The sequence below is a fragment of the Apus apus genome, chromosome 4, assembly GCF_020740795.1.
Source record: "Apus apus isolate bApuApu2 chromosome 4, bApuApu2.pri.cur, whole genome shotgun sequence".
In the NCBI taxonomy this organism is placed as follows: domain Eukaryota; kingdom Metazoa; phylum Chordata; class Aves; order Apodiformes; family Apodidae; genus Apus; species Apus apus.
In genome coordinates this window covers 21472677-21499877 of record NC_067285.1, presented here as the reverse complement: position 1 = coordinate 21499877, position 27201 = coordinate 21472677, and the positions used below count along the sequence as shown (strand labels likewise).

The following is a 27201-nucleotide window of genomic DNA, read 5'->3' as shown; positions in this document are numbered from 1 at the left end:
TAAATCACAAGATGCAAATCATATTATTCCCCAAGTATTTTTAGTAGCTTATTTTGTGTTTTAAGGCCTGATCTAAATTTGCAAAAGCCAAACATGGATCAAGAAATGAATTATTTAGTAGTATTCCCCTGTATACTGGTCCTAGTCAAATGAAAATTAGAAGCTTCTTTAAGCTTCAGGCTGAAGTTCCATAGATAATCTGGCTTTTCCTTTCTGTTATATTCCCACTTTTTTTTCATAGTATACACTTCTAACCACTGTAACTCTGACCTAAAGACAGATACTTGCAAGCACGGGTGGAAGTCTTCATTACTCCATGATGCTCAAGAGTTTGTGAATTCTGGGGATGTGGAAATTGAAGTTTCAACAGACTTGCCAATGAATTAAGCTTAATAAATTTCAAAGCCAGTAAAATTCTTAAATGTCTTAGTATTTCAAATTCTTCATTAATGCAAATATGCTTAAGATAATGGAAATGCATCAAACAGTTTTCCTTGACTACAATACCCACTGATCTTTGCATATGAACAGAAAATTGTAGTTATACATCGTTTTAAGTATATTTTAATACTGGTGCCTGAATGAAAGCACCAAAGCTAGCAATCATTCTTCTGATACTATTTTGCCACCAAACAGATAGGCCTTTGCTTAGAGTAAACTGTGAAATGCCAAAGTTTACGTGGCAGAACTTGTATCCTTACTAAAGATCCCAAGTTGCCAGCAGAAAGCCTCTCACAGCATCAGATGGCGACTACTCTAGGATAAATCTAGTCCTGTTTCAAAAGCCCACAGACTGACTGATGTTGGTGATCTCACTGTTGGTACCTATGACATAATCAACTCTGACTAAATGAGGAAGAAGTGACCCAAGGGTAATATAGGTCAAACGTTTTTTTTTATTATTATTTCCAGTCCAAAAGGTAGCTGCTTTTTTCTTTGTTTAGATAAGATTCTCTACACATAAACATTAAAGTTACCCATTCAAAATGTAATGGTTATGTGTGAGGACAGATAATGAGAGAATGTTTATAGCTCCCCATGTCTCACATTAATCTACTAGAAGATTTATAACAGGAATTAACATAAAACCAAAACGGTTCATCTGCAATTCTAGAACTTCAGAGAATTAGCCCCATACTGGTATATCAACAAGAAGAGTAATCAAACTCTGCTCAAAACTGGTAGAAAACATGGCTACAAATGCGCATGCTGTACATATGTAAACATGAGACACACACTGTATGGACAATTACACTGATGGCTTACAATGAAAACGCCAGTTTAAATTTGATAAAGGAGATATTCTAAACATGAGACAAAGGGAAGGGAAGACATTCTTCATGATCTGTTTCTGAAATAGTCTGCTTTCTATTGCCTCACCATTCATCACAGAAGAGAACATTTTAACAACCTCTTGTGGTGTAATGATATTCATTTCGATAAGGCAAGCAGAAGACAGCAAGGAAAGGGTAAAGGATTAATGATGGAGGGTTAGTGACATGAAGTTCAGGTTTCAGGCATGCACAGATAGATGGTCACCAACACACTACAATCGACATATATACAGCACTTACTGGACTAGGAATTGCATCTGGGTCTATTCTGTGCCTGGGTTTCTGCTGGGGTGGCAGCTCATTAAGCTGCTTTTAAAAATAAATAAAAAGAGTGCCACAAAAAAAAAAAAAAAGAAAAAAGAAAAGGAAAATAAAAATAAAAGAGAATAATAAAACAAAAAAGTAACAGTGTTACTTCTCTCTACCCAAATCTGTAGCACTGGAATTAGATACATTTGGACACTGGTTCATGCAACTGGAAACATCAGCTTCTGCAGCACACATGATCCCAAGACCAGCTTTGCCAACATATTTAGCTTGGGCTCTGAACAAATTGCTAACAGAGGTGGGGGCTCACGTGCTCATTTTTGTTAGAAATTGGGGATTTATGCTTTAAGAACATGCTAAAATGAAGGCAACTAACACAAGCCATTTGAGTTCTCATTTAGTGGAAGAAAAGGAGACAAGCAGTTAAATATTTCTCATAGTCTAAAAAAAAAAAAAAAGTTCATAAACTTCACATAAACCTAGAGTACTAGCAGATAATATTTTTGAATAGCAATAACTCCTGAACAGCACCAGCTCAGATCTATGATGTAAGTCAAGACTAAGTTATTTTTATAGTTTTGAAGTAAACTGATTGTAAGCACTGCCCTAGAAACGTTTCCTATTATAAAATGTGGCCTTTCAAGACAATGCCAGAACAGCAGCAGCAGAAGGAACAGTAGACCAGCAGCAATAAGACTGCCAGGCTTAATATTACACGTCACTGCTTGTCCTTTCTCAGAACCTCCATTCTGAAAAATAATCCAAATCAGAGAAAGGGTCCTTATTTGACTGAAGTAGTGTTGTGACTTAACGATCCAAAAAAACACTAACCAGCTTTTTGATAGATTATAGGAAAAGGGAAATGAAAAGCACTACAATTGTCTCCTATTAACCATACTTTCAACATAGATCATACAGTTCATAGACTATCATCTCAAAATCCAAAATTAGTTCACCTTGCAACGTTATTAAGTGAGAATCCAGAAATGGAGAAACAAGCTTAATCAAAGCCCTCAAGAACTCTCAAAGCATAACATAGTACAGAAAAAGACCTGAGGAATTAGAGCATTTATTTGCATAGGCAGTGCTCTTCTTTGGTGACCAAGAAAAATACTGCTTCTGGGCTTATTCATAACCAAAGATTGAAGCTGGATATATGAGAGAAAAGTAAGCAGGAAAACAGACGGATGTTCTTTGGAACAAGAAACCTGTTTTCAGATCTGGTCTTCGTCAGTTCTGTTCTATGTAAAGACAGTGGAAGAATTCACACTGGTAACAACAAAGTAAGCTTACAGGGCTAGGAATGGAATCTGGATCCAAGCGTTTTGGTGGAGGCGGTGGTCCGGGTTGACTTCCATAATTTGGTACTCCTGGATAGGCTCCTCCATAGTTTGGTTGGGGACCCCTCACCTGCCCAAAGGAACCTTACAAAAAAGGGACAGCAAAATCAAACAATGGTAAATAGCAGGCATTTCGTCATTAGGCACTTCCCACTTTTTCTGTCATCACCAAAAAAACAAGAAAAAGAAAGTCACATGCTTTTCAGTTAATAGGATTAAATGCATTTATCACAGTGTTTCAGCTTAGATCTGTACATCTCTCTCAATGATCCAATGAACTGATACAGTCATCCTTAAAACCAGACTTAACAAACACGGGTTTTTAGACTAACAACTATTTTTAGAGTAATACAATTACAATACACATTAACATCATGCACTGAACAAGAACATTTAAATAAAATTGCAGAACAGCTTAGCAGAAACTGCACACAGACGAGCCAAATAAGCTAGTGGGTGACCCATAATTCCTCAAAGTAAATGTATGCAAGAAGTCCTTTCAGGTAGTTTTGGCTTGTCTGAAATTACAGTAATGTATGACTATCCTTTTTGTTTTGTAACTACCAAAAGTTATTTCATATTACTTTAGACAATTTCAGTCAGTTATGGAATATCACCATGATTTACCCCATTAGAGTTTTTACAATTCATAGCAATTGGGCAGATATTTTTAAGTAATTCACCTGGCCAGTTGTGCAAAGCTGCATGGATTCTCAATCCTGACACTTGCACATGATTACTTTATCCTAGCTATCTGTAAATGTTATTGACTAAAAATCAGCCACAAGTGTTCATAATTCAGAAAGCATATACAAAACATGAAATGTTCTACAGGGAGAGAAATACAGCAACTCCTTTTCAACGTTTGCCAACTCCTCTCATATCAACACGCTGGCTACAACTTTTTTTTAAAAAGGCTCTTCAGGATTTCAGATCTTTATTTTTTAACAGATGAGGTTGCAGACATCAAATTGAAGTTCATGATAAAATTTTCATCACAAATTCTTGCAGCATTAGGGCACCAATTACTAACCTTTATGGACAAGTAAGCTAGAATTCCTTCAGTTACACTAATCTAATCAAAACCCGCACAACAACTATCTAAGAATGACACATTCGATTGTTTATCTTGGATTTGTCCTTCTGACATGAGAGCAATGAAGCAAGAGGGAAGCTCTCAAATGCAGCCAGGGGCCCAGAGGTAACAAACCCAAAATCTGGTTTTCAGTTTGCAGCACACAGAGAACTCACATAATTTACAATTCCTATGCTAGGAATACTCACCGTTCTGCTGCATTTGGTATCCGGGCTGAGGAGGATGAGTGGGAGGAGGTGGTCCATGGAGGCCACTTATGGGAGGCCCATGGTGTGGCCCTGACATAGTTGATGGAGGTGGTGGTGGTGAGGATACATGGTTAGGCTGGGACGTTGGTGGTCCAGCAAGTGTCTGTCCAGGCAGTGGTGGGCCTGTCATGGTAGGTGGCCTTGGGGCACCTGCAGTAGGAGGGTAAGAAGGTCCAATCCCTGTAGAAGGAGGTGGGGCAAAACCAGGGACTTGAGTAGGTAAGCGCTGAGTTGATATTAGTTGACCAGGAAATGGAGGCTGTGCCAAAGGAAGACCCTCCGACACACTCGAAGGAGGGGGTCCTTGGCTTGCAGTGTAAGGTGTGTAGAGACCAGATCCTGTTGCACTAAAGCTTCCTGAGACTGGGGGAACCGATGTTGGGGGACCTGGTAAGAACAGAAGGTAAAACAACATCTTCTATTATCCTCAAGAGAATTAAGATGCAAGCAAAATCCATTTGCTCTAGAATCATAAAATGGTTTGGGTTGAAAGGGATCTTAAACATCATCTAGTTCCAACGCCCCTGACACACATTCAGAGTAATTTCAGCCTTTTGTGATTTACTGATCCCTTCTTTTTTTTTTTTTTTTGACTGGGCTGTTGAACAACAATGACAAAGGCTGTAGTCTCTCCTACAGCTTACTTAGGGATAGACTGGTTCTGTGTTTCATACTAAGATTCACCTAGTTGAGGAGAAATAATTACTCTTTTGTCACTCATGTCCTGCAGTACTTCCTGCACTGTCCCCTACAATAGTCTGAGTTCTGTTTTTCCCTATGACCTTATTAGGCAAGGAAACTACCATTTACTATGGCTGATGTCAAAACCCAGAGAATTCTCATCACCATGTGAAAATGAACCATTGACAAGAGCAAATATTTTATGAAATTACTAATATATATTTAAAGCAAAAGTGTATTTCTGCAGCCAGGAAATCTCACCATAGCCCAGTCCAGCTGGGGGAGGAGCAGAGACTGTAGTACTGCCAACTGTCATCCCTGCCACGTGATTGATGAGCTGCTGTACACTGGCTGGAGGAGGACCATATTGCTGGAACGTAGATGTCTGGCTGACAGGCGTGTGTGCTGAGCCCGGCAGAAACGGCTGAGAAGCAGGTGGCCTGAGAAGGAAGATGAGAAACTTCACTGGATTCCTCATTATATAGTTACAATTCCGTGTCTTTTTAAATTTTTCTACCACACAAACACTAGCTAGGTCTCCATTATTTACATGAAGCATGGCAGCTCAGGTTAAGAATAATTAAAAATCCTGTGTGAATCTGAGTTCCTTTAATAAAAAAAAATATTGATTAGTTTTTGAAATAAAAATTCTATGTTTATAGCATTTTTTGTTAATTTCATTTTAGTTACTGCAACAAACCAGAATTACTGCAGACTCTACAGGGTGAGTAATGGTAAGGTCTGCACAGCTATCTAAGAATGTTCTGTTGCTCAAAGGATTTGAACTGTACAGCTAACAGTGATGAGCATACCCTGAAGGAAACAAAAGCCAACCACCTTTCCCCATAATCGCAATGAAGCAGTGAGCACTGCTGCCTCTCACCACAGAGGGAATGGCAACACCTTTCTGGAGAATACATCCAAGAGATTTTGATGAAGGTAACTCAGGGGCACATAAAAGACAGAAACAGACTCAGAAGCAATACTAAGGAATTATTCAATAATGCCAGACAGCAACATACTCCAGAGAGAGATCAATTCACACTGCCAAGGAATCAAATACTATGGCTGTGTGGATGCATTTGTTTTAAAATAAGACAGATTACGGGAATCAGAAAACTCTTCAGGAGGAAGATGACTACCACACAGAAAGTCTTTGTAAGAACTGGTTTTGATAAGTCACTGACATCTGCTCGTATCCTTCCAGTGGTTTTAATCTCCAGTATTCTTACTATCTAACAAATACCTCTATGACAAAACGCTGCTCTAAAGCAATAATGAAGCCATAGAGAAAGTCACTCCACCACAGGAAAAGCAAAGTATTTAGTCTGTTTATATCCTAAAAGGTCTAGATCTAGTATAGGCCTACCAAGGCAGACCTTTTTTATCATTTGCTCTTCTTGTATGTACCTCTGCACTGGGGCTGTTGAGGTTGGAATTCCATTCTGCACATCTCCATGTCCAAGCTGACTGTATGCCACGTGACCAGAAGGAACAGATGCTCCAGAGGCTGGAGGGGGAGCTCCAGAGGCTGGAGGGGGTCTTAATGAACCTACAGACATAAGGGGAAAAAAATATCTTAAATTTTTTTCAAAATAAGAAATTACTCCCAGAAACAAGGGCTTGAACCAACTAACATGAGAAATCCAGAAAATTAAAAAAAGTGCAGAAACAATTTAGTGGTGGCTGAATTGATGTATCAATACTCCACAAGCAACAAATAATTTATACAACAATATTAGAAGCAGCAAAAGTATAAATATTTTCAGTCTGTCAACTAGTCACCATCTCCATGCAGATCAAGTAGGAATTATGTACTGTGTAAGGTCTTCAAAAGACTATTTCATGTTTTGATGAAGAAAAAACCATTATCTTGTCAGTAAAGTATGAAATTCTTCTCCTTTCAAGTCTAATTATTTTTATCCAGATGAAGGAAAGTATTCACATAGAACCTAATGGTCATTACAGGTCAGTTTTCTCTTCTTGAAAGGTAAGCAGGTTCTCTGAGTAGATTCAGTCTTCAAAAATTACATGCAGCTAGCTGCTTTATATATGTAACAATGGAGGGCCATCACAGACTGTTCTTTCCAGACCCTCAAAGTTGGAGGCTAATAAGAGTACTTTCTCATCTTTCACACTGAGCTAGCTGGTTCAGTCACAGCCAAAACATATTTGCCTCAGGAACAAGTCTTGATACTTTCCACAGATGGCACAACGCTGGGTACAATATTAGCAGACCAACTGCAGTGACCACTTCCAAAAAGGAGAATATAAACTTCTATTTTAATATTATGTTAAAAAATGCTGATAATTAGAACAAACATTGACCATGCCTGCTAGCCACAAGGAAACATAATTTATGTATGGGCTATCAATAAATATGCATGACTAAATAGAGTAAGCTACCCCATGAGATCAAGGCAGCATATATACACTGCTGTGTCTCTGACAGTGACTGGCATTACAAGTTTAAAAGGGACTCTGAAACCTTGAGAAGGACCATTACAAAATAAGAAACCGTTTCTTGATTCTACAGTATGATTTATACACCAAAGCCTAACTTTTAAACTTAAATGTTTTTATCTTATCTGCTACATGTTATTCTTAGTAGGCTTGAGTATGTGAATTCAAGGAAGGAATGAACTAGACGTTTTATGAATAACCAGTAATTTCTTGGGGCATTTTTCTGTATTACTAAACCTCCTCCTGCTTTTTGTTTTGAGACTTAGGGTTTGATTTTTTCCACAGATATTTATTATTTTTACATACCTTCAGTGCATTAGGCCTTGTCTTTTCTAAACTACTGTTACAGAAGTTTCATCTGACTCTTCATCTGGCAAAGCATTTCTTGATCTCTATTTGTATATTGTCTAGTATTTCTATTTCTGAATGGTTTTTGTGATAGCTTTTCAGTTAATTTTATATACTTCCATCTATTTTGGCATCTCTTTCCTCTGACAGCACAGGTAAACTGTTTGGCATTATCTTTTGTCTTTGAAAGAATATTTAATCCAGTTCCTGGAGGGAATCTACACCTTTTTGATTCTTTTTTTTTAAACATTAAGTAAACTTCCTCCCCCCAACTTTAACAAGCATATAATTTGACAAATACATGCTTACTTCAGATAAAGCATCTCAAGACCTCTTTTTCTAGTTCTTGTCAGAAATACACTTCAGTAACCATTACCACAAGCTGCTCAAATAGCCAGGGGAAAAAATTCTCTTGAACAAGTATGACTCTAGTGGTTTATTAGCTTAAGATTCATTATTCCTGAAGAATCCTGAATTTTCCCTTCAACACCTTTGACATACTGTTCTTACTCATCACAGACCTCAAAATGGAGATAGATTACAGCAAAATGAGATTTTGGGATTTTACTCAAAGCCCTGAGACTATATAGCCTTGGTCCAGTTCAGACTCCCTACTCTTCTAAACAAATTAACACTGCTGGAAATAGCTCTATCAAAATACCACTAGTTGGGAAGAAGGAAAAATACAGTAAGATTTCTTGCAGTGTTTCTAATTCTTACATCCTAATTGCCACAGCTTTTGGAAACATAATTACTCCTAACATATATTTGGTTTCTGTGCTATAGCCAAGGAAGCTAAAAACTTATTTTTCCCTTAAATAAAAGCATAAGTTACAAAAATCTTGTGAGTTCCAATAACAACCTTCTGGTGCTTGGGGAGATTTTTCATTTCTTCATTGCAATGCTATAATTTCAAATCTCATGTTTTAGTTGTCTCTCAAGTAGGAGACTGCATTCTTTTAAACTAAGGATTCTCTCTGGCAGAACCTGAATGAGCCACTGTAGATTTTGAAATCAGTTTTCAGAAAACATTAATCACAAGTCAGGTTTTATCTATGAATCTGCAGGCATAAGGGATTTCTATTAGGATTATTTCTGCATATCCTATTTATGTTTCTGGAGTGCTACCTACAAATAGATTGGCAAGTGTCCCATACACCTCTGTCTGAATAATCAGGTACCCACATTTTTGAGATAAATATCCGTATTAAATGGGAACTTGGCACAGAAGAAGCAGCACAGCACAAACACACAGAACAGATACAGTTTACCTATGGAATTAGGTGGAAGAGAAGAAGTGTCAGAGTTGAGAGATACAGGAGAGCCCTTTGAAGGAAACCCCAAGGAAGGAAAGTAACCTGGAAAAACAGAATACACCAGTAAATCAAGCCTGAGACAAAGCACCAAGGGACAGTGTTTTCAATGCTGAGGATAGTCCTGCAGTGCAGAATATACCATATACATAAAATCCACGTCACATCTACCACAATATTCCTTAAGTTATACTTCTTCTCACTGTTATACTCCTTCTCATATTACCAACACAGTTCAGACATTAACATTAATAGAAGTGTTAATAGTATCAACAGAGTCTATGCAAAACAATACAGCAGCAGCCTAATGGTTATTCATATTCAGATAACTGCATCTGCACTTTCAATGCATGATCTCATCAAAAGGAAAACAGAAGACTGACTGAAAGACTAGTGCAAAAATATACTGATTCTTTCAACATTCTCCTAGCAAGAAGTAGCTATTTACAGCTAGCAGCACAATATTCCACTTCTGGTCGCAAGCAAGACTAACATGACTGACATAGCATTTCCATGTTTCCATTAGTTAGAGCTAGGGTTTGTCCATAAATACTCCGTGACAGAGAATGGTACCTGCTCCCAACATTTCTCCACTCAGTCCTCCAAACAATTTTATTGTTTTTACAAGTAAAATCCTAGGACAACTACTTTGAGATAGCATAATAAAACTGGCAGTTTTCCTTTTACCCTTCAATGTTCACTAAATTCCTGTTAATCTAGTGCCTCTGAAATTAATTATCTTTCCTCTATATTACGCAGCTACAGCAGGTCTTGCTACAGAGACATGCAGTAAATGTGATGGCGAAAGAAAGGGCAAGTCACTATCTTCACTACCACCCATCAGCCCTATTTGATAACATATTTTGTTTGCCACTCTCTTCTATCCAGATGTCATATTCAGCAGCTACTAACAGGTCAACTTTTGTCTGTTAAGCTAGTGCTCTGAATTTTACATTCCTTCCTTCTAACTATAGGAATCCTGGATTTAGAGCAACAGGTTTAAAATGTACAACTTGTCAACTGATATGTCCTTAATACAGGCTGCTCAATCACGGAAGGATGGTCTCAGAAGAAAAGATGGAAGAGAAATCTCCACAAACCATAAGTGGCCTTTGGCTGATATTTAAGGAAAGTACATGAGATACTCCTTAAAAGCAGTGTAATACACTTTTGTTGTCCAAATGGAACCACCTTGTTGCTCTCAGTATCACATTACCTTTCAAACATTGCTGGCAGAAAAAAAAAAAAATCTGTCTTTTTAATCTACACAAGTTTGTAGGCAAATTATCAAGCATTCTAGGTATGTCCTTACTGAGTTGTCATGAACTACGTTTGTATTGTTCTAAAATTAAAAAATGCAAACCAGAAACAATTCAGAAGGAAAAAAGTTAATTCCCTTAAAAAAGAAACACTTTTCAGACTTGTAAAGTCTGAAAGTTCTTGAAGTATCTGATGGAAGATGCTCATCAATTTCTTGTTACAAACATCCTAAACATTCTTCACACTGTTCACAGCCAAAACCCATTTACTATAAATAGCTGCACTGATTAAACTTCTCCAACAAATCTGTAATCTTTGTCCTTTCAGTCTCTCTCACTGAAGCAATTCCAATTTCTCCCCATTCTTTCCATGGGACAGGAAACAGTAGTTAGTCAATGGCTACACTGAGGAGACAGAACTCAATGGCTGAGCTCTGTCTTCCCAGGAAGCAGGGTTTTTTCCTCTGCCCAGTTCTGATTTTCATTACTTTTACAGGAATTTAAGCTCTCTGTCAAGCGAGTTCAAAACTCGCAGATTAAAAGTGCTCTTGGAAGAGATTTATTGAGAGGAGGGGAGGAACAGGATTAAAGAAAGAAAAGGAAGATGGAGCAACTGAATAATCCATTCTTCAGCACATTATGCTTATGCTTCTTCTGCTCCACTACCCTGCTAACTCCAGATGAAAAACCCAAAAGATTAATTATTCAGCTCCCAAATGTCAGTCCCCCATCTATAGGTGTCTTATAGGCACTTTGATTGTTCTGTCCTTTTCATTGAGTTCGGTTTAAAATTCAAAAAGTTTCAAAAAATTCAAGATGTACTTGGAGGGGAGAATAATACAGAGCATGATTAGCATATTCCTCATTTCCTTAGAATACAAATTTGAAAGCTAAACAAACATTTCTGCATGGAAGTTTGTGTTGCGTTTATCTCAGCAGAATTTAATGAATCCACATTATTGTGAAAGGCAGAAATACTTTCACTGAAAGCAGTAGTATTTTCTCCTCTTCATTTCAGATATTAAAGTCACTACTAATCCCCCACAACAATTTAGGTACTTGGAAACAAAGGCTCCTAAAGTTCCTTAATGATTTTAAGTTAGCCTTTCTTTTGAAATGAGGGGAAAAAAGTGTAACTGCTTTGCTTTGTGTTTTTTTTTGGTTTGGTGTTTTGTTTGTTTTTTAAAAAAACAAAACCAAGGGATATGATCCTGCACAACCAGGAAAATTCTGAAAGACATTATCTTGCCACATATCCACAAACTTTCCATTGATTTTAAAGGCATAGAAGAAACAGCAACCAACAAACATTCTGCCTAGAGTTGTATACCCTACTCTTTCACGTCTTTCTATGTAATAATGTAAGGCAGTCTCAATTATAAATCTATTATAGTCTGTAAGTGCTGCCCCACAATATAGCCTCATCATGAGGACTGTCCTAGTCAGGTTCTTCAGTACCACAGAGGCAGGGACATACAGGAAAAAAATGCAGGCTGTGCTTCTCAATGTGTCAATTTTTATAATTTTTAATATATCCATTATTAAGTGGACAAATGACAGAACAATAACCTCAGAATGTGCAGGAAGAACGTGATTTTTAACATCATGAAAGCTATACATAGAAGATAATTGCTACCACAAAACAAAGAGTAACAATAGGAGACAAAAAAAAAAAAATGCCACGCACACAATAATTCATGGGTTATCAATCATTAAGTGTTGACTGAGAAGTACCTTGTGGAGGGGCTGGCTGTTGATATCCTGGCATCGGACCATTATAAGCTCCATATTGCGACTGAGGAACCCCTGGCAATGGCTGTCCTCTGTAGGCAGGCTGCTGGTATCCCTGATATCCAGGCTGAGGTTGCCCGTAAGGAGGCCCTGTGTGAGCTTGCTGGTTTACACTCATTGTATTGACATCCCCAAACTAATCTCACCTGCAAAAAGGGGGGAAAAAAATGGCTTTTAGCAGACATAAAACCAAACTGGCCAACTTCCCTACTGTTTTCACATAAATGAGAGCTCCTGAGATACTAGGGAAGGTAAAACATGAATAGTAATTCACTCTTGCAAAGCAATTTTTTCAAGCAAGATAAATGGTTTACAGGAGCTAGTGAGGAAACAGTATTTTCAGAAACTGTGTTTTCTAATAAATTTATTACCTGCTTCATCCTAGCTAGACTTGTGATCATCTTAGACAAAAATAACATAATTTGCCATTCCAAAGCAGATGAGTATCAGGCTTCCTGAGATACTGTATGAACTACTTCCACCTCACAGAACATCAGATCAACAGAAAACATATTTCATTACAGAGATGAGATGCCTTAACATAATGACTCAACAACACCAAACAAGTTCAGCTTTCATCTCTGTTAGTCTACTTGGTAATGTCGCCTTGCTACAAGCAACACACAGTTCATCATCCACAAAGGTTGCTTCTTGAAGTGTTCGCCAGAATAGAATCCAGAACAGTACGAGTATCAGGGCTTTTAGCTTTTTTTTAAACAAGTGATTATTTAAAGTCCTTGTTTATGTACATAAATTTCAGAAAACTAAGATATTCCAAAAGCAGCATGTTCACCAAAGAAAGATGTCCAAATATTGAAAAGTATCACAGGAAAAGATGTCACCAGTTACACAAAAATGTAAGATCTGAAACAGAGCTCCAGAGACAGGTTTTTTGGAAAAGGTATGGAAGAAATCTGCTTAATTGATAGATTCCCAACTCCGCTAACTATATAGACTGACTAAATTTACAAAGAGGAAAACAGAAATGGCATTTGGAAATCATAGACCAAGCAGGCCAACTGTTACAATACCACAGAACTGAGCAGGCAGGTAAACCACAGAGCCCTTGAGTTGTGAGAGCCAAGGAGATTATGTCACAGGCAGGAGACTCCCTGGGTGTCTGTTGCTCAAGGATATTTTGCATCCCCTGTACTCCTTTGAACACTCCATATGTCACTGTTACCCTCTTCAGCTAAGACAATCTACACTAACACTGTAAATAAATGTGTGTTCAGAGAAATTTTATTTTTTACTAAAAACCTCCAACTTATATAAATATGTAAAGTTAAGGTAAGGCAAATAACTAATGTTGCCTTCATATTTTGCTCCATCATGCTCCACACGAACTTGTGAGTTAAAGAAAATCCTAACACAGAGGAATCATATAGCTGCAACAGCCACCAGCCAGTTGAGGCAAATCCCAATGAAGAATCCACAGCTTAGCTCAAACAGGTAACAGCAACCAAAGCTGTTTTGCCTAGATATCAATTAGAGTATGTCAACCAATGCTAAGGTTAGTTCGTCACATTATCAAAAATATGATGTAAAATAATTACTTCAACAAATGACAACACAGTTGTACAGCACAGGCACTGAAATAACTACAGCTTTGTAAGAATCATCCACATAGAAATTCTTTCAGATCTATCTATCTATATATACATGAAAGGAAAGCAAATACCATAACAGAGCAACTTAATTATTCAAAGAAAGCTAGCATAATACATACATACTCTTACAGTCAGCCAACAGGATAAATGTCCATATTAAAAAGGCTAATGCTTACTCCAAAATTATTTATTAAACTTTATATTAAAAGAATTAAGTTTAATCTTTTTATTCTTCAAGCTGTATAAATGTAATGATGTAGGGCTTTTGTTTAGAAAAATAACTTAGATATTTATAAGATCATTTGCTCTTGAAAGCAACACAATGTCATATGCAACAACTTACAAGAATGTGACATTTTCTGTGCAGCCTGCTGTGTTTTTCAACATGATTATACATTATAAACATGACAACAAGAGAGTCACTTCTAAAGATTCTGGTTTTTCACATCACCTTTGACTTAGTTCTACAGAAGAGTAGAAGAGTCTGACCTGAGCAGCCACGGGGCCAGGAAACCTGGACTTTGGGACCTGCTCCCTTCCCAAGTTCCCCTGAAGGTTAACCTCCTCCTCCCCAGGTAGGCAACCAGTGTCACCACACTGCAATCACAGTCTCCAACCACCTCCTTCCTGTTCAGTGCAAATAGGAGAGTTCCTGTTGCAAAGGTGGAGGTAAAGGGAAAGAACAGGATGAGAAGACTGCTCTACCGACACATCGTGCAACACCTGGGCAGGGCTTTCTGCCAAGGAAGGAGGGCTGCTTTCTCTCCTTCCTGCCCCTCGCAATTGCTTATTGGATTGTGAGGAACTTGGCCTCTAGTCACTGCTCCTACAAAAAGATCCTTCCTCCAGGAAGAGCTACAGGCAAACTAACAGCATCCTGCAGGATACCTCCTGATCTATCATCATTAAGACACTCTTCACAAGTTACACCTACAGAAATCCCTGAACAGAACTAATATTTGAACAAGGAATTATTACAGGGCAGGAGAAGAGCAACCCTTTATGCCTTTTTTTTTTTTAATTAAAAGCATGATGACACAAGAACTCAAGGATGTCTCTTGGAAACCACTTCTGACTTACTGTTAGGAGTGTACATGCAGTGATCTTTTACTATTCTCTTTTCAGCCTTCCCCCACTCCCCATGAACATCAGTATTTCCCACTTGAGCAGATAATATCTGTCGGCTTGTTGCTTTCTCTGCAATGATGCCAAAACCAAGAGGTAAGCTCACTTCACACAAATCTTGCAGAAGAAAAGATTTCTGAGCAAGTTCCTACAGTTTCTATGGAAAAAGTAGCTACACAAAGGAGATGGTTCTAACTGAAAGGTAGATATGCCTCAGACTTTTAGTTAGCCCATGTGGCAGCCAGCACAGGCTAATCTCCACTATAGCACAAGATGATGCTTGCTCTACAGAGCAAGGAAGGGGCAGAGGGTCAAGGAGGGAGCTGGAAAGGAGGAAGAGTCAAGAACAAGCTTGGTGTTGAAATTGTGGAAAAGGCTTCTTCATTATTTTGGTTGCTCAATTTGCTCTAAATGTAAGGCTAGCAGCATGCTTGCTCATCACTGATGTGGAATACCATAAAGGGCAGGGCCAAGAGTATTCACCTCAGGGATAGTGGAAGACAGTTGTTACTTAATGAGACCATTTCCTTCTCCCCCAATACAAGTCATTTGCATCTAACAGCATTCATTTTGTCTCCAATCAAAATATAAATATGTAAATTAGAACTTGGCCACTGGAAGAGATCTGGGAGAATGGGAGATTTTTATGTTCTGTCATAGGACATGAAGAAAAAAAAATCATAGAAAGAATTAAATATATACACCAGGTAGGGAGAAACGGAGAAAATACACGTTTCACTTGATAAAAATACTGAGACTATTCCTTTGCATGTAGTAACACATTACCAAATCTAAACCAAGAGTAACAGTAAAACATGCTGTTGAACATCATATTACTACTCAGCAGTTAAAATATATAAAGCTCAAATAAGCAGGACTCGTGCTATTGGGAAAATACTATGAAAACAAGTGGTCATTACTACAATTAACAAACAATTTTCCTGCAAAGCACAAAACAGTCACTCTGTGCTGTTTTCTGTTCCTCTGTATAAAGGCAATTGACCATGAAAGTTTTGCCCAAAAGAGCTACACAGCTAAAATTCATACTGGAAAGCTGTTATACAAGACAGACAACCAGTGCTGATCAACAACCAAATGATGGAAGAAAAAGACATAGTAATCCTGGGGTGAGGGGGCTGGGATCTTTTAACTTTTACAAGAGTTTGCAAATTACTTAGTATCCAAACAAAGAAGACTATAGAGCAGTTTTTAAGGTTGTTTTTTATTTAAAAAAAAAAAAAAACAACAACCAAACACAACTAGTAGTGGATATGAGTTTGTTTCAATCAGCAAATCTCTGAAATAACTGAAAACTGCATATTAATCATTTTTATGGTCTGCATTCACTGTTAACTCCCCTTTGAAACAAAAAAGCTTGAGTTCATCAGCTCTCGATCGCTTTCTAAAGGAGAGAGAGCAAAATTACTTTCCTTCAGAAAGATGCTAATGTCTTTTTTACTGGTCCCTGAGAAATAAAAGGCTTGTTTGTTTCGGCTTCTGGGAGACTGATCCTTAAAAACAAAACAACAAACAAAAAACCCCAAACAAACAAACAAACCCAACCAGTATGGCATCCTATATTATGCTGAAACAGAAGGAAATAAGTCTACTTAATTTCTGAACACAGAAATCAAAACTGTTTCCAAAAGCTGGGACAAAAAGGGACAATCAGCCTCTTCAGAGACGAATTCAGAGTATTTTGTACAGGGCTTTTAATGCTTCTGTCCCGCAGCTTTCTGGAGAAGCAGCAAAATTATACTATTATGAAGACTTAGATTCTGAAGCTAAGAACACTCATCTGAAAGGCAGATGTCTTTGCTTTTGTTTCACTGACATCTTGACTAGTTCCTCTTAAAAGCACTCATGGAACACTCGATTCTTTTCAGATACGAGAAACTCTTGTTTTATTTTTCTACATAAAATCCTGAAAAATAAGCTCATATTCTGGAAGTCAGAGATTAGCAACTGATCTGGAAGCACTCGGGTCATTAGTACAAATGCTTCCCATACATTTGTCCAAATCAATCCAAGTGGCACTACTGAAACTGACCCTCCAGTCTGGTGGCATTTTTGTGGTGCTCTGTCTTTCCACCTGGGCAAACTCTCAATTTGTCACACCACAAGTACAATTTCCTTCATCTATGCATCTATGCTTTTCAACACCCTGGAGGTGTTCAGAAAGACAGAATCATAGAATGTTAGGGGTTGGAAGGGACCTCTGGAAATCATCTAGTCCAACCTTCCTGACAGAGCAGGTTCACCTAGAACAGGTTGCACAGGATGGCATCCAGGCAAGTTTTTTATGTCTCCAGAGACTCCACAACTGCTAAGGGCAGCCTGTCCCAGTGCTCTGCCACCCTCAAAGTAAATAAGTTCCTTCTCATGTTTACACAGACCATCCTATGTTCAGGTTTGTGCCCGTTACGTCTTGTCCTGCCACTGGGCACCACTGAAAAAAGACTGACCTCATCCTCCTGACACCCACCCTTTAAGTATCTATTGGCATTGATAAGATCCACCCCTCAGTGTAGATGAGATGTTTAGGAATATGTTTTAGCACTGGACTCTGTTGAGTTAGGTTAATCGTTGGACATAATGATCTAAAAGGTCTTTTCTGACCAGAATGATTCCGTGATTGAATCACTCCCAGAAACACCTGTTTTAATAGTTCATGAGAAGTATAAGACACAGTTTTCAAAATGAATCTTTACAATCAAGTATCAAAGTCCAGAAACCACCATATTTTCACTGAAGACATTTTCAGGAGAAGAAAGGATAGATTAGCTCCTAGAAGTTCTTGCCACAACAAGTACTGGAGCAGATTCTTGCAGTCCAGTCTTTCCTGAGCTAATTCAAAGAGGTCTTTTCCAGCTTGAGGACATAAAAATCATGCTTCACATTTAAGATGTGATCACTCCTATGTTCTGCTAAAAAAGAGCCATGTTAAGTCCTGTTTTGTTAGACTGATTCATCATCTTGGGCAAGGTCCAATATAACATGCAAGTTACCAGAGTGAAAGTGGTTAAAAACTGGATACAAAAACACCTTAATCTTGACCTAACCCTAAACCTACCACTACTTTCAACCCCTGCCACCACCACATTTTTACTTTGATAACATTTTATACTCTTTGTTGACTTAAGTCTCCTAGTAGGACTGATTTACCTCTCTATAATAACGCTCTAAGAAAAGATTTCAGAAATGCTCAGTTATGAACATTGTTTCTGGAGGACAACCCTGTGGAGGCATAAGTCATTGAAAATATGAAAATTACGAACTCACAGTGAAAGATTTCTCCCTTCCTTAGCTACCTCCACATACATGTTACAACGTGTGAAGTCATCTGACTCATTTCTGTGAACTTTGCACAAGTATAATTGATTAGGAAAAGTTACAAGAGTAGTTCAAAGTTTAGAGAAGAGGCCAGAAGGAAGAACGGATTAATAGCAATGCATATAACAAGACTAAAAAACCGTGTTATAATGTTTTCTTCACATACATTGCAACACTGACGATCTTTCATCCAAAATGTCTGCACCTGGACTTCCTCTAAAAATATGCATTATGGAATTCCCATCACTCACAAGAAACAAAGAAGCTCTGGATTAGCTTTTCCTAATGCATACTGCCCATTTTATACTGTCTTTTTACGTTAATAATTAATTTTGCTGAACATATACGAACAAACTCTATCTTCACACCAATAAAGCTTTTAAAACATAATGAACAAAAAACATTCACCTTCACTCTTCTGTGGAAACCTTGTTGTTGATCACTTTTAGCCACTCTTTGTACCTTGCCCTTCCTTAGCCAACTATCAATTCTTTCTTGGATTTTTGACCCTCCTTCTGATAATAAAAATTATAGGAAGAAAATACAGTCCTACAGTAGCAGGAGAAAATATTGAGACATACAAGCATCAAACAACTCATTACAGAAATAATCCTTTAAACACCTGTTCACCGCTATAACTCAGCTTTAAGCCATGAAATTAGAACCTGAAGCAAATGTCACAGCATATTAAGAAGAAATATTACTTATATTTATGTCCACTTCATATACTCTCTATGGCAATACAGAATGCTGAGTGGTACAGCTTCAATCAGAACCTTTTCCACACAAAGCCAGATAGAAATGGTTATGCTTCCACAGGTAGTATGTATACACAACTGAAGGTAAGTCTCCTAAAGGAGAGACTCTGGAGTCTTAGGCCACATACATTTCTATCCATCCCATAACAAGAACACCTAATCTACAAGAAAGGGGGTGGTGTGGGGTGGGGAAGTTTAAAGCCAAGATTCCCTAAACATACACGGGACAACTTCATACTAACATTAAAGACTCAAGGACAAAATCAGCAACCAGTCACCTCCTATTCTAGTAGCGTGCTTTTATACTGCTTGTAAACAACAAGAAGACATTGCATGTTATATCTCAGATGACTATTTCTCTCCCTTTAACATTTCCTCAACGTTTGGTAAAGTTGGCTGAGGAATCCTGTAACAGGAAACAATCTGTAAGTATTTGTATGGAACTATCACATTAATGGCTAAAAAAACAGAGTGAATATCAAACTGAAAAATATTTTAACATGATAGTATAAATATTAGCTCTGGTGAATGACTTTTGATGTAGGTGTAAAGCAAGACATTTATGATTCAGCAACCCCTTCCATCAGCCAGTAAGTTTACACCAAACTTCCACTATAGTGTGTCAATTACCAAGGAAGCCCAGTTTGGATGGTTTTGCAAAGTTTCTCTGACAAAGGTTTCAGAGCTAAGAGACCACAGACACACTGAAAAATACTCAAGTACATCAAGAAACTACCCTTCATTCTATGCCAGAGCATTGCCCAGGAAGAGTGAAAGCAAACTCAAACAATACAAATGAAGCACTTAAAGAACTACCTACAAAGAAAGCAAGAGTCCATCTCACATAACCACTTCTTCAAGACTACACTTGTATTTTAGTCATGCCATCCCTATCCCTTTGCTCCTTCCGTTTTCAAAGCCACAGGCAGACAACTGTTCAGTTTCACTATCAAGTGCAACCAAACTTAGCCACCGGGTCTCCACTCGGGACGACGCTCCTCTACCAGCCTCGAACGAAGGGCAGCTGGAACAGCCCCACACAAGCGCTGGGGGAAGGACCCGCAGATCACAAGGGACGCTGCAGAGGGGGCATCTGCCACACAGCGCACCCGCGCCGAGAAAAGCGCTCGGGCGACGGTCCGACTCGTAGCCCCCGGGGCTCGCCGCACCACACCGGGATGCCGACGGCTCGCCTCGGGAACGCCGGTGCCCTAGGGAAGGCCCCGTCAGCCCCGGCCACCGACACCTGCCGGCTCGGGCCAGGCCGCCAGCGGTGCGGGGCGCTCCCGCCCGGACACCTTACCGAGGAAAACTCGGGCCCCTGCAGAGGCCGAGCCTAGCCCGACGTGTCACTCGGCCGGGCGCCGCAAGGCCTCAACTCCTTGGCGGGGAAGGAAGCGGCGGCGGCGCCCCGGGCTCAGGCCCCAGCCGGGCCGCCAGGCGCAGCGCCAGCCGCCCGCCTGTACCAGGCACCCGTGCGGCGGCCACCGGCAGGCCCCGCGCCCCCGGGAGCCGCTGCCCGGCCTCACTCACCGCCGCTGCCCGCTGCTCCCGTCGCTGCTGCCGGGCCCGCTTCCGGCTGCCGGCCCCGCCGCTCCCCCGGAAGCGCCGCCCCCGCCCGCTGCGCCCGCGCTCCCCGCCCCGCCCGGCAGGGCCCGGATGCTGCGCAGGCGCGTCAGGCAGGGCGCGCGCGCACCGCCTCCGCCCCCCCCGCGTGACGTCAGCGCGGGGCGTGACGGGTGGGCTCGCGCCCCGCCGCGTGGCTGGGGCGGTGCCCGGATGTGCGGGCCCTGCGGCGCGGGGCAGCCCCGGGGGGCGGCTGGGGCGGCTGGGCCTCCCGGGGGCTCCCGCGGGCTCCCGCGGGGCCGCGGCGGCGGCGGCAGGGCCGTGGTGCCCGTGTTCTCCGGTTGCCTGCACAGGCCGAGGAGCTCCCCGTGTTTTGGCGCAAGCGTCGCCGAGTTGTGGACTCGACCTGGCTGGACGTTAACGGGCCTCAGCCGGTACCCCCTGCGGTGCTCCCGGCCTCGGGTCCCGCCAGGGGCCCGTGGGAGACCAGGAGACGGCAGCACGGGGGCCAGTTTTGTGCAGAAGTGCAATGGTGGTGCTGGAGTTGTTCGCTGCCTGGTAACCTGTGGTTGGTGCGGGCCCACCAGCAGCGTGCAGCGGCCGTGGAGGCACGGCGTGACAAGGCTGGAGGAGTCAGCCAAGCAATGGGGCCACAGCAAAACCGTGTCCTTTGAGTGTTGTGGTACAGGGCACCAGAGAGACTGGTAAAATGACTGTTAGTCAGCGAGAGATAAGCACAGGATAAAGCAGAGAGGAGCTTGTCCGCAGGATCCTAACAGGACAATAAATTTAAACCCCTGTAGTGAAAGGGGAAGCCTGGGTTTTGTTTCTTCTGTAACTCCAAGGGATCAAGGTGGCTTGGGATAGCCAGGAGTTCTTGCCTGCTGTGGTTCAAAAGTGAAGAAAGTGAAGGACCTGGTTGCAAAGCTGTTCTCTTGGCTGTTGAGTTGTCTATGCATGCAATGCCCTGCAGAGAATCATTTGAATCCCATCTGTGTAGCTAATCCTGGCTATTCTGACCCCAGTGTCTAGTATTAGGAGTGGCTCTCAGGGATGTCAGGGAGCAGCAAGCTGCAGAGGGAGCACATTACATCTGTGTGGTTTTCAGGGCACACCGATACTGCTACTGTGTAGTAACACAAGCTGCACAGCTGGAGAGCACACCACTTGGAAGATGGTTTTGTTCAATTTCCTGGAGTCAGGTGCCACCACCTGATCTTGTACAGGTTTCTGCCTGTGTCATGTCCTTGCCTGAAACTCACCCTAATTAATCCCGAGTGCTGAAAGATTCTAGGGTTTGCATTTGGAATAGGAAGTGGAAATAACTCTTTTGCTAAAATGCTTCCAGCTTTAAGTGTCAGGCAAAGCTCTAGAGAGACTGGAGGTGTGCTATTTTCAGCTACACTCCGGTGAGAGATCCAGGGTGTATGTAGGAGGGCATGGAGGGTGAGATTGACATGACATGTGTGTAGGACAACTCTGGCGCCTTACCAAGAGCAGAATCAAATGCTTAATCATAAGCAGAGCAGCAGCTGAGAGTCCAGAAGAACAGGGAAGGCTGGGCTTAACAGTCTGAACTCTCCTCCTGCATGTGTGAACTTGAAGGGGAAAGTAAGCAGAGGCCCTTTTGGGGAACTGGAGAGTCGTGAATTGTGAAGATGGGATTTGAAGATACCACCTGTTAAGAATTGGAGTCTGTTTTGAAGTTTGGAAGAGAAATTATCCAAAGCACAGAAATCATGGGAGCTGAAGAAGAAATGCTCATCACTTTGTCTGGAGGTGCCCCCTGGGGCTTCCGGCTGCAAGGGGGTTCAGAGCAGAAAAGACCCCTTCAAGTATCAAAGGTAGGACCTTGAGATATCAACTGTGAGAGCGCAGTTGTTCTGCTGAACTCAGATATGCCCACTTGGGCATCTTTCACTGCTGTTAAGGAATGCAGGAACTCCTTACTCTTGCAGCAGATTTTAAAAGGATAACTTGGGTGGAGTGGTCAATGCTTGGGGTGGAATACAGGTCCTGAAATAGGTGCTATTGGGGTAGAGACAAATGTCAGGTGAAGACCTGCTTCAGTGCAGGTCTGCATAGCTCAAGACACTTTATAATCTGTACAGCTCTCCCCAGTTGTCAGCAGAGATATAACAATAGTGACAGTGCAGAAAAAAGGGCTTAAATATGGAAGCTTTATTACTTGTGTAAGACACCCAACTTAAGAAAAAAAAAATTTAAATTAAAGCAACAAAAGCCATATTTGTAATTGAATTCAACTGTCCCAAACACTTCATTACTATATTCCAGCTTTCAAAATAGATGCACATTTCTTAGGTTCTCTTCTGATGGTGAAACTTTATCAATACTGTCCAAAATTAATATTTTTGATGCTCTGAGCAGCAAGTATTTGTTCCATTTCAAGAATTAAAAGAAAAGCAATTGCTTGAGTGGGAGATGAAATAATAAAGAAGGAATAAACAGGCATCTTGAGTTGCACTACTACTGTTATACAGCTGTTGCTCTTCTTTTTTCATAAAGACTACTGAGTAACTTAAAAATTAGGGGAAAAAAAAATCCTATGTTTATTAAACTCTTAACAGCTGCATTAGCCTTGACACAAAGGTATCTTGGGATGGCTCACTGGAAAGCACCCAACAGCAGGAATGAAAAAATGCTATTCCCAGCTCCTTCTGTTTCTTTAAGTAGACTGTGCCTCTGACAGAGGATTTTAAAATCAAATGTTTTTTGTAGTTTAGCTTAGCCCAGGTCAAAGAATGTTTTTCTGTAACTTCTGCCAACTGGTTTGGAATCCCATAGCTTGGCCCTCAAGTGGATGTTTCTTACATAGAGAAAGATTGTCTCCAGGAAAACAACTTCTGCACATACTGATTGAGCTTCAAGTGCTGAAGAGAAAGAATCAATATCCTTGAAACAGGTATCTGGCATCAGTGGCTGTTAGGAAAATGAGATTTTCAGTGGCCTGATAAACTCTTTAAGGTCTAGGATTATTTTGGCTCTTGTTTTTTCCCCAACAGACAAGAAACTGGGACTGAAGAGGGAGGAGATTCTGAGTGTCTTATAAAGGTTATTCAGAATTGAATAGCAGCAAGAACTAGCCATTACCCAGGCTAAGGTGCACCTTAAGGTGAATGGAATATGGCTCATGGATGAGTATCACTTCCAGAAAGGTATTATCTAGAAGTAGCTCTCGCACAGAACTGAGTATCATTACCTTAAGTCTCACAATACAAATATATATTTTACAATACTTGGATATTGCATTAAAATAATTATGGAAAATATAATTTATACAAATCCATTTGAGGCTCAACATACACATTGTTCTTTAAGCATCACTTTTATTTTATAATTATCATTTGGGGCTATTTTTGTCCAGAATTTAATGGCATCCAGGTGACCATATGTACTCCCTGTCTTAAAGGCAACACCTTTTAAACAGTCTCCAAATAAAGGATTTCCAGATCCTTACTGGGAACCTAGTAAGATCATATCTGAATGTAAACTGCTTTGAAGAGAATAAACCTCCAGGTGTCCTGGAGTAACCTAATTTTCCTCCTCTTACTGTGCAGAGAGTAGAAGTTTGAATCTCAGTTTTCGGCTCTATGAGTTGAAAGATCAACTCTTCATTTTTCTGCAGTTAGGATTCTGCTGTTGACACCAGCAAGTTGAAGTGTGGGCCAAAATGCTCCCTGCGAAGAGTCTTCCAAAACTCTTAACATCATTAGCAGTGCACATCTGTATATTTTAGGAATCAAAGATGGGAATGGTCCCTTCACTAAAGAAGCCTGACCAGACATAGTGGCCATACGACATAGCATAGAGAATCAGGCCAGTATTGTCTGCTTCTCTATTGGTTTGTTTAAGTGGGACTTGTGTGGATGAGCAGTTTGCTCTGTTCAGCCTCCATCCAGGAAATCAACACTAGGAAGTGTGATTAGAGGGAGGCGTCACTGAGATTGAGTTTGCCTGGCAGAGGTAAGGTCAAGTAACAACATGATGTTCATTAGTATGGAGAAGAATGTGTTGTGCGTGTATGGAAAGACAGATTAGACAAATGAGAGTCTATGTGTAAGCTGACTGCTGACAAAGAAAGGACTCTTGGGGAGAAAGAGAAGTGTTCACATGAGTCCAGGGGAATTTTGGCTTAGCAGAAGTGCTAGTGCTTTGGTTTTGCTGAAAGGGGAAGGACAGAACAGGAATGGATGAATCTGGAGAATATGTGATATGATAGGAAATACAGGCAGTAATATCCAATAGGTGCTGGTTAATACCTGAGTGGATACAGTTGGTGTCTCAGGGGATTCCAGTGTTGTCATTTTAGGCAATTTCAACTTGTAGACTAGAAAAATCATGGTAGTAAGAAAATATGCTTACCCTTGGATACCAAGTCAAATTGTTTCTGTACACCTTTCTGGATGAAAAAGAGTGATAAAAAGCTAATTTGGGCCTAGTAAGTGGAAGGGAATCAAGTACAACAAATAAGTTATGTATAAATTATATACATTGTACTTATGTAGAGATGCTGGAATTCCTAGATCAGACTAGGTTAATGGTCACTCCATCTCCTGCTTCGTGTTTCCTTTTTGTTTCCTGCAAGCTTTTCAGATGAAGCTGTAAACTTCACCAACACATGTAATTTTCCAGTGATGCAATACAGAGGGAAATTCTTTCACTCCAGCTGATTTATCAGCATGCTCTATTAAGTACATAAGAATTGGCAGTCCTGTTGGTTTGCCCTACACAAAACCAGATAATTAGTTGTGAACAGCTAGTGCTCTACTTGTCTGACTAAATTTTTCATGGTTTCCTAAGGAAGATTTGGTAACATCAAGCAGCCAGGCATTCCAAAGACTAAATGTTGCACCAAATGGGATTTCCTGTTTGAGTCTCTCTTGTTGTGTTACAAATTCCTGCATATTTCATCATCTTACATGACCAATTTACACAGTCACAGGTCTTCTTGCCTTTCTTCTTTCTAAAGTTTACACCATCATCACCTTTGTATTATTTCGCTGTATCGAGATTATGATAAAATCAATCACTAATTGCTGTTCTTAGTATCTTTGTTTGTTTGTTTGTTTTCCTGAGAATTCTCTTGGTCTGCTGTATGTTTTGTTGGTTGTTTTTTTGGTGATGAGATGGTATTTAATGGCATTAGAATGTCTTCACCATTAGTCTCTCTCCTCTTCAAGTACATTGGTGGGCCACTATTGGATTGTTCTTTCTAGCACAAAGTATTCAAATGGCTGCAACTAAATAAATGGACATGTTTGAAGCGGGGTATGAACCCATTTCTCTATAGACTGAAAGGACACACAGCTGTAGTTTAAACCAATTGACCAAGCAAGGGATGAATGCTAAACCTCAGTCTAGCCAACACAAAGAGGTAGAAAAGCAGCTGGATCTTCACACACTGGATCCAGCTGCCACAGAGTTTCTGTGCCATCATACTCCCTGTGGGTTAGGGGTTCAGGGACACACCTAGAGCAAGATGCTGGAATTACATTCCTTGTGGACAGCTTCTTGGGTCACACCTAACTCCTTGTGTTCAAGTAGCCTTATGGAGCCAAACCAGCTCTGCCTACCCTCAGGATCAGGGTAACACATTGCTTCTTCATGCAGTGCCCAGCAGACATTGAAAGAAAAATCTCAAATTTAAATAACAAACAAGACTGAAATGCTAGTATTAACGCTAACTAATTAAATGGTTCCAGTTCTGTAGCTGTCTTTTCCTTTCATCTTAAACTCACCTATAAGAGCACATACTGACTATTTTGTTCCACCCAAACAATCATTTGCAGTGTCTGGGTGCTGGAAATGCCTTGGGTATATGAAGGATACCACACTGATATGTATATGGAAGAGGTACCATAAAAATTCAGTCTCATAAAAACAGGTACTGTAAGAGCAGAAGGTGAGGCAGAAGAATAAGAAAAAAAAATTTATTAGTGTCTGGGGAGCCCTCTGTGAGAAAGCATAGATGATTTTAAAATTAGGGTTGTATTAAAATACCAACTCAGTCATGAGTAAGCTGAAAGAACAGCAGACATTAATATACTTAACAGGCAGATACAAAGTAGATCAAACATCAACAGAGGACATGAATATTTTTGTAGAAATTAGGAAGGATTGGAGTATGGGTAACTAGAGAAAAAAATAAAGAGGAAAAATTAAAAGAACACAAAAAGGAAAGGAAAATTCTCCATTTTGTTCTTAGTTACAGCAATGTCCTTTTAAGCTAAATCAATCAAACTACTTGACTTACTGTGATTCCTAATGAATCTTTTAACTCAGCAAAGGAGATAAAGTATAGCAGGATTTTACACTACCCCTTACTCAAATAGAGCTGATTTGGTATAATTCAGTAGCTGCGGTGCACACAGCAACACAGCACAACAAATATTTGGGCAGAAACAGTCAGGAGAAAGCAAGCAATCAGGCATAAAAGCAAGATCAAAAAGGATCCATAGATGGCAAGATTTTTGTTTAAGAAAGGCTGAGGGGAAAAAAGTACATGGTCCTGTAGAAGCCATAAATTATGAGAAGGCTCACCCATTCTGAAAAGAGAGTAAGGGCAGAACTAAACAAAATGCAAAACAGCTAGTCTGAGAAAAGTCAGAATCACAGAAGATTGTCATAAGATAGAACATAAGCATTATG

General features: G+C 40.2%; 2 protein-coding genes across 5 annotated transcripts in view; one reads left to right on the top strand and one right to left on the bottom strand.

Annotated features, from left to right (window-relative positions):
- SEC24C (SEC24 homolog C, COPII coat complex component) overlaps nucleotides 1-20574 on the bottom strand; it is a 38045-nt gene extending 17471 nt beyond the window's left edge. The window contains exons 1-8 of one of the 4 annotated variants that reach the window (XM_051616862.1): nucleotides 20500-20574; nucleotides 12084-12286; nucleotides 9049-9135; nucleotides 6377-6518; nucleotides 5228-5406; nucleotides 4226-4672; nucleotides 2895-3025; nucleotides 1575-1643 (exon numbers count right to left, since the gene is read on the bottom strand). In XM_051616862.1, the coding sequence (XP_051472822.1) occupies nucleotides 1575-1643; nucleotides 2895-3025; nucleotides 4226-4672; nucleotides 5228-5406; nucleotides 6377-6518; nucleotides 9049-9135; nucleotides 12084-12258 (1230 nt within the window). In that variant the 5' untranslated portion in view covers nucleotides 12259-12286; nucleotides 20500-20574. The remainder of the gene's footprint in view (nucleotides 1-1574; nucleotides 1644-2894; nucleotides 3026-4225; nucleotides 4673-5227; nucleotides 5407-6376; nucleotides 6519-9048; nucleotides 9136-12083; nucleotides 12287-20499) is intronic. The other 3 variants (XM_051616864.1, XM_051616865.1, XM_051616866.1) reach the window with 3 other exon arrangements.
- Nucleotides 20575-21694: 1120 nt separating this feature from the next.
- SYNPO2L (synaptopodin 2 like) overlaps nucleotides 21695-27201 on the top strand; it is a 38919-nt gene continuing 33412 nt past the window's right edge. The window contains exon 1 of the mRNA XM_051618457.1: nucleotides 21695-22376. Within this exon, the coding sequence (XP_051474417.1) occupies nucleotides 22272-22376 (105 nt within the window). The 5' untranslated portion in view covers nucleotides 21695-22271. The remainder of the gene's footprint in view (nucleotides 22377-27201) is intronic.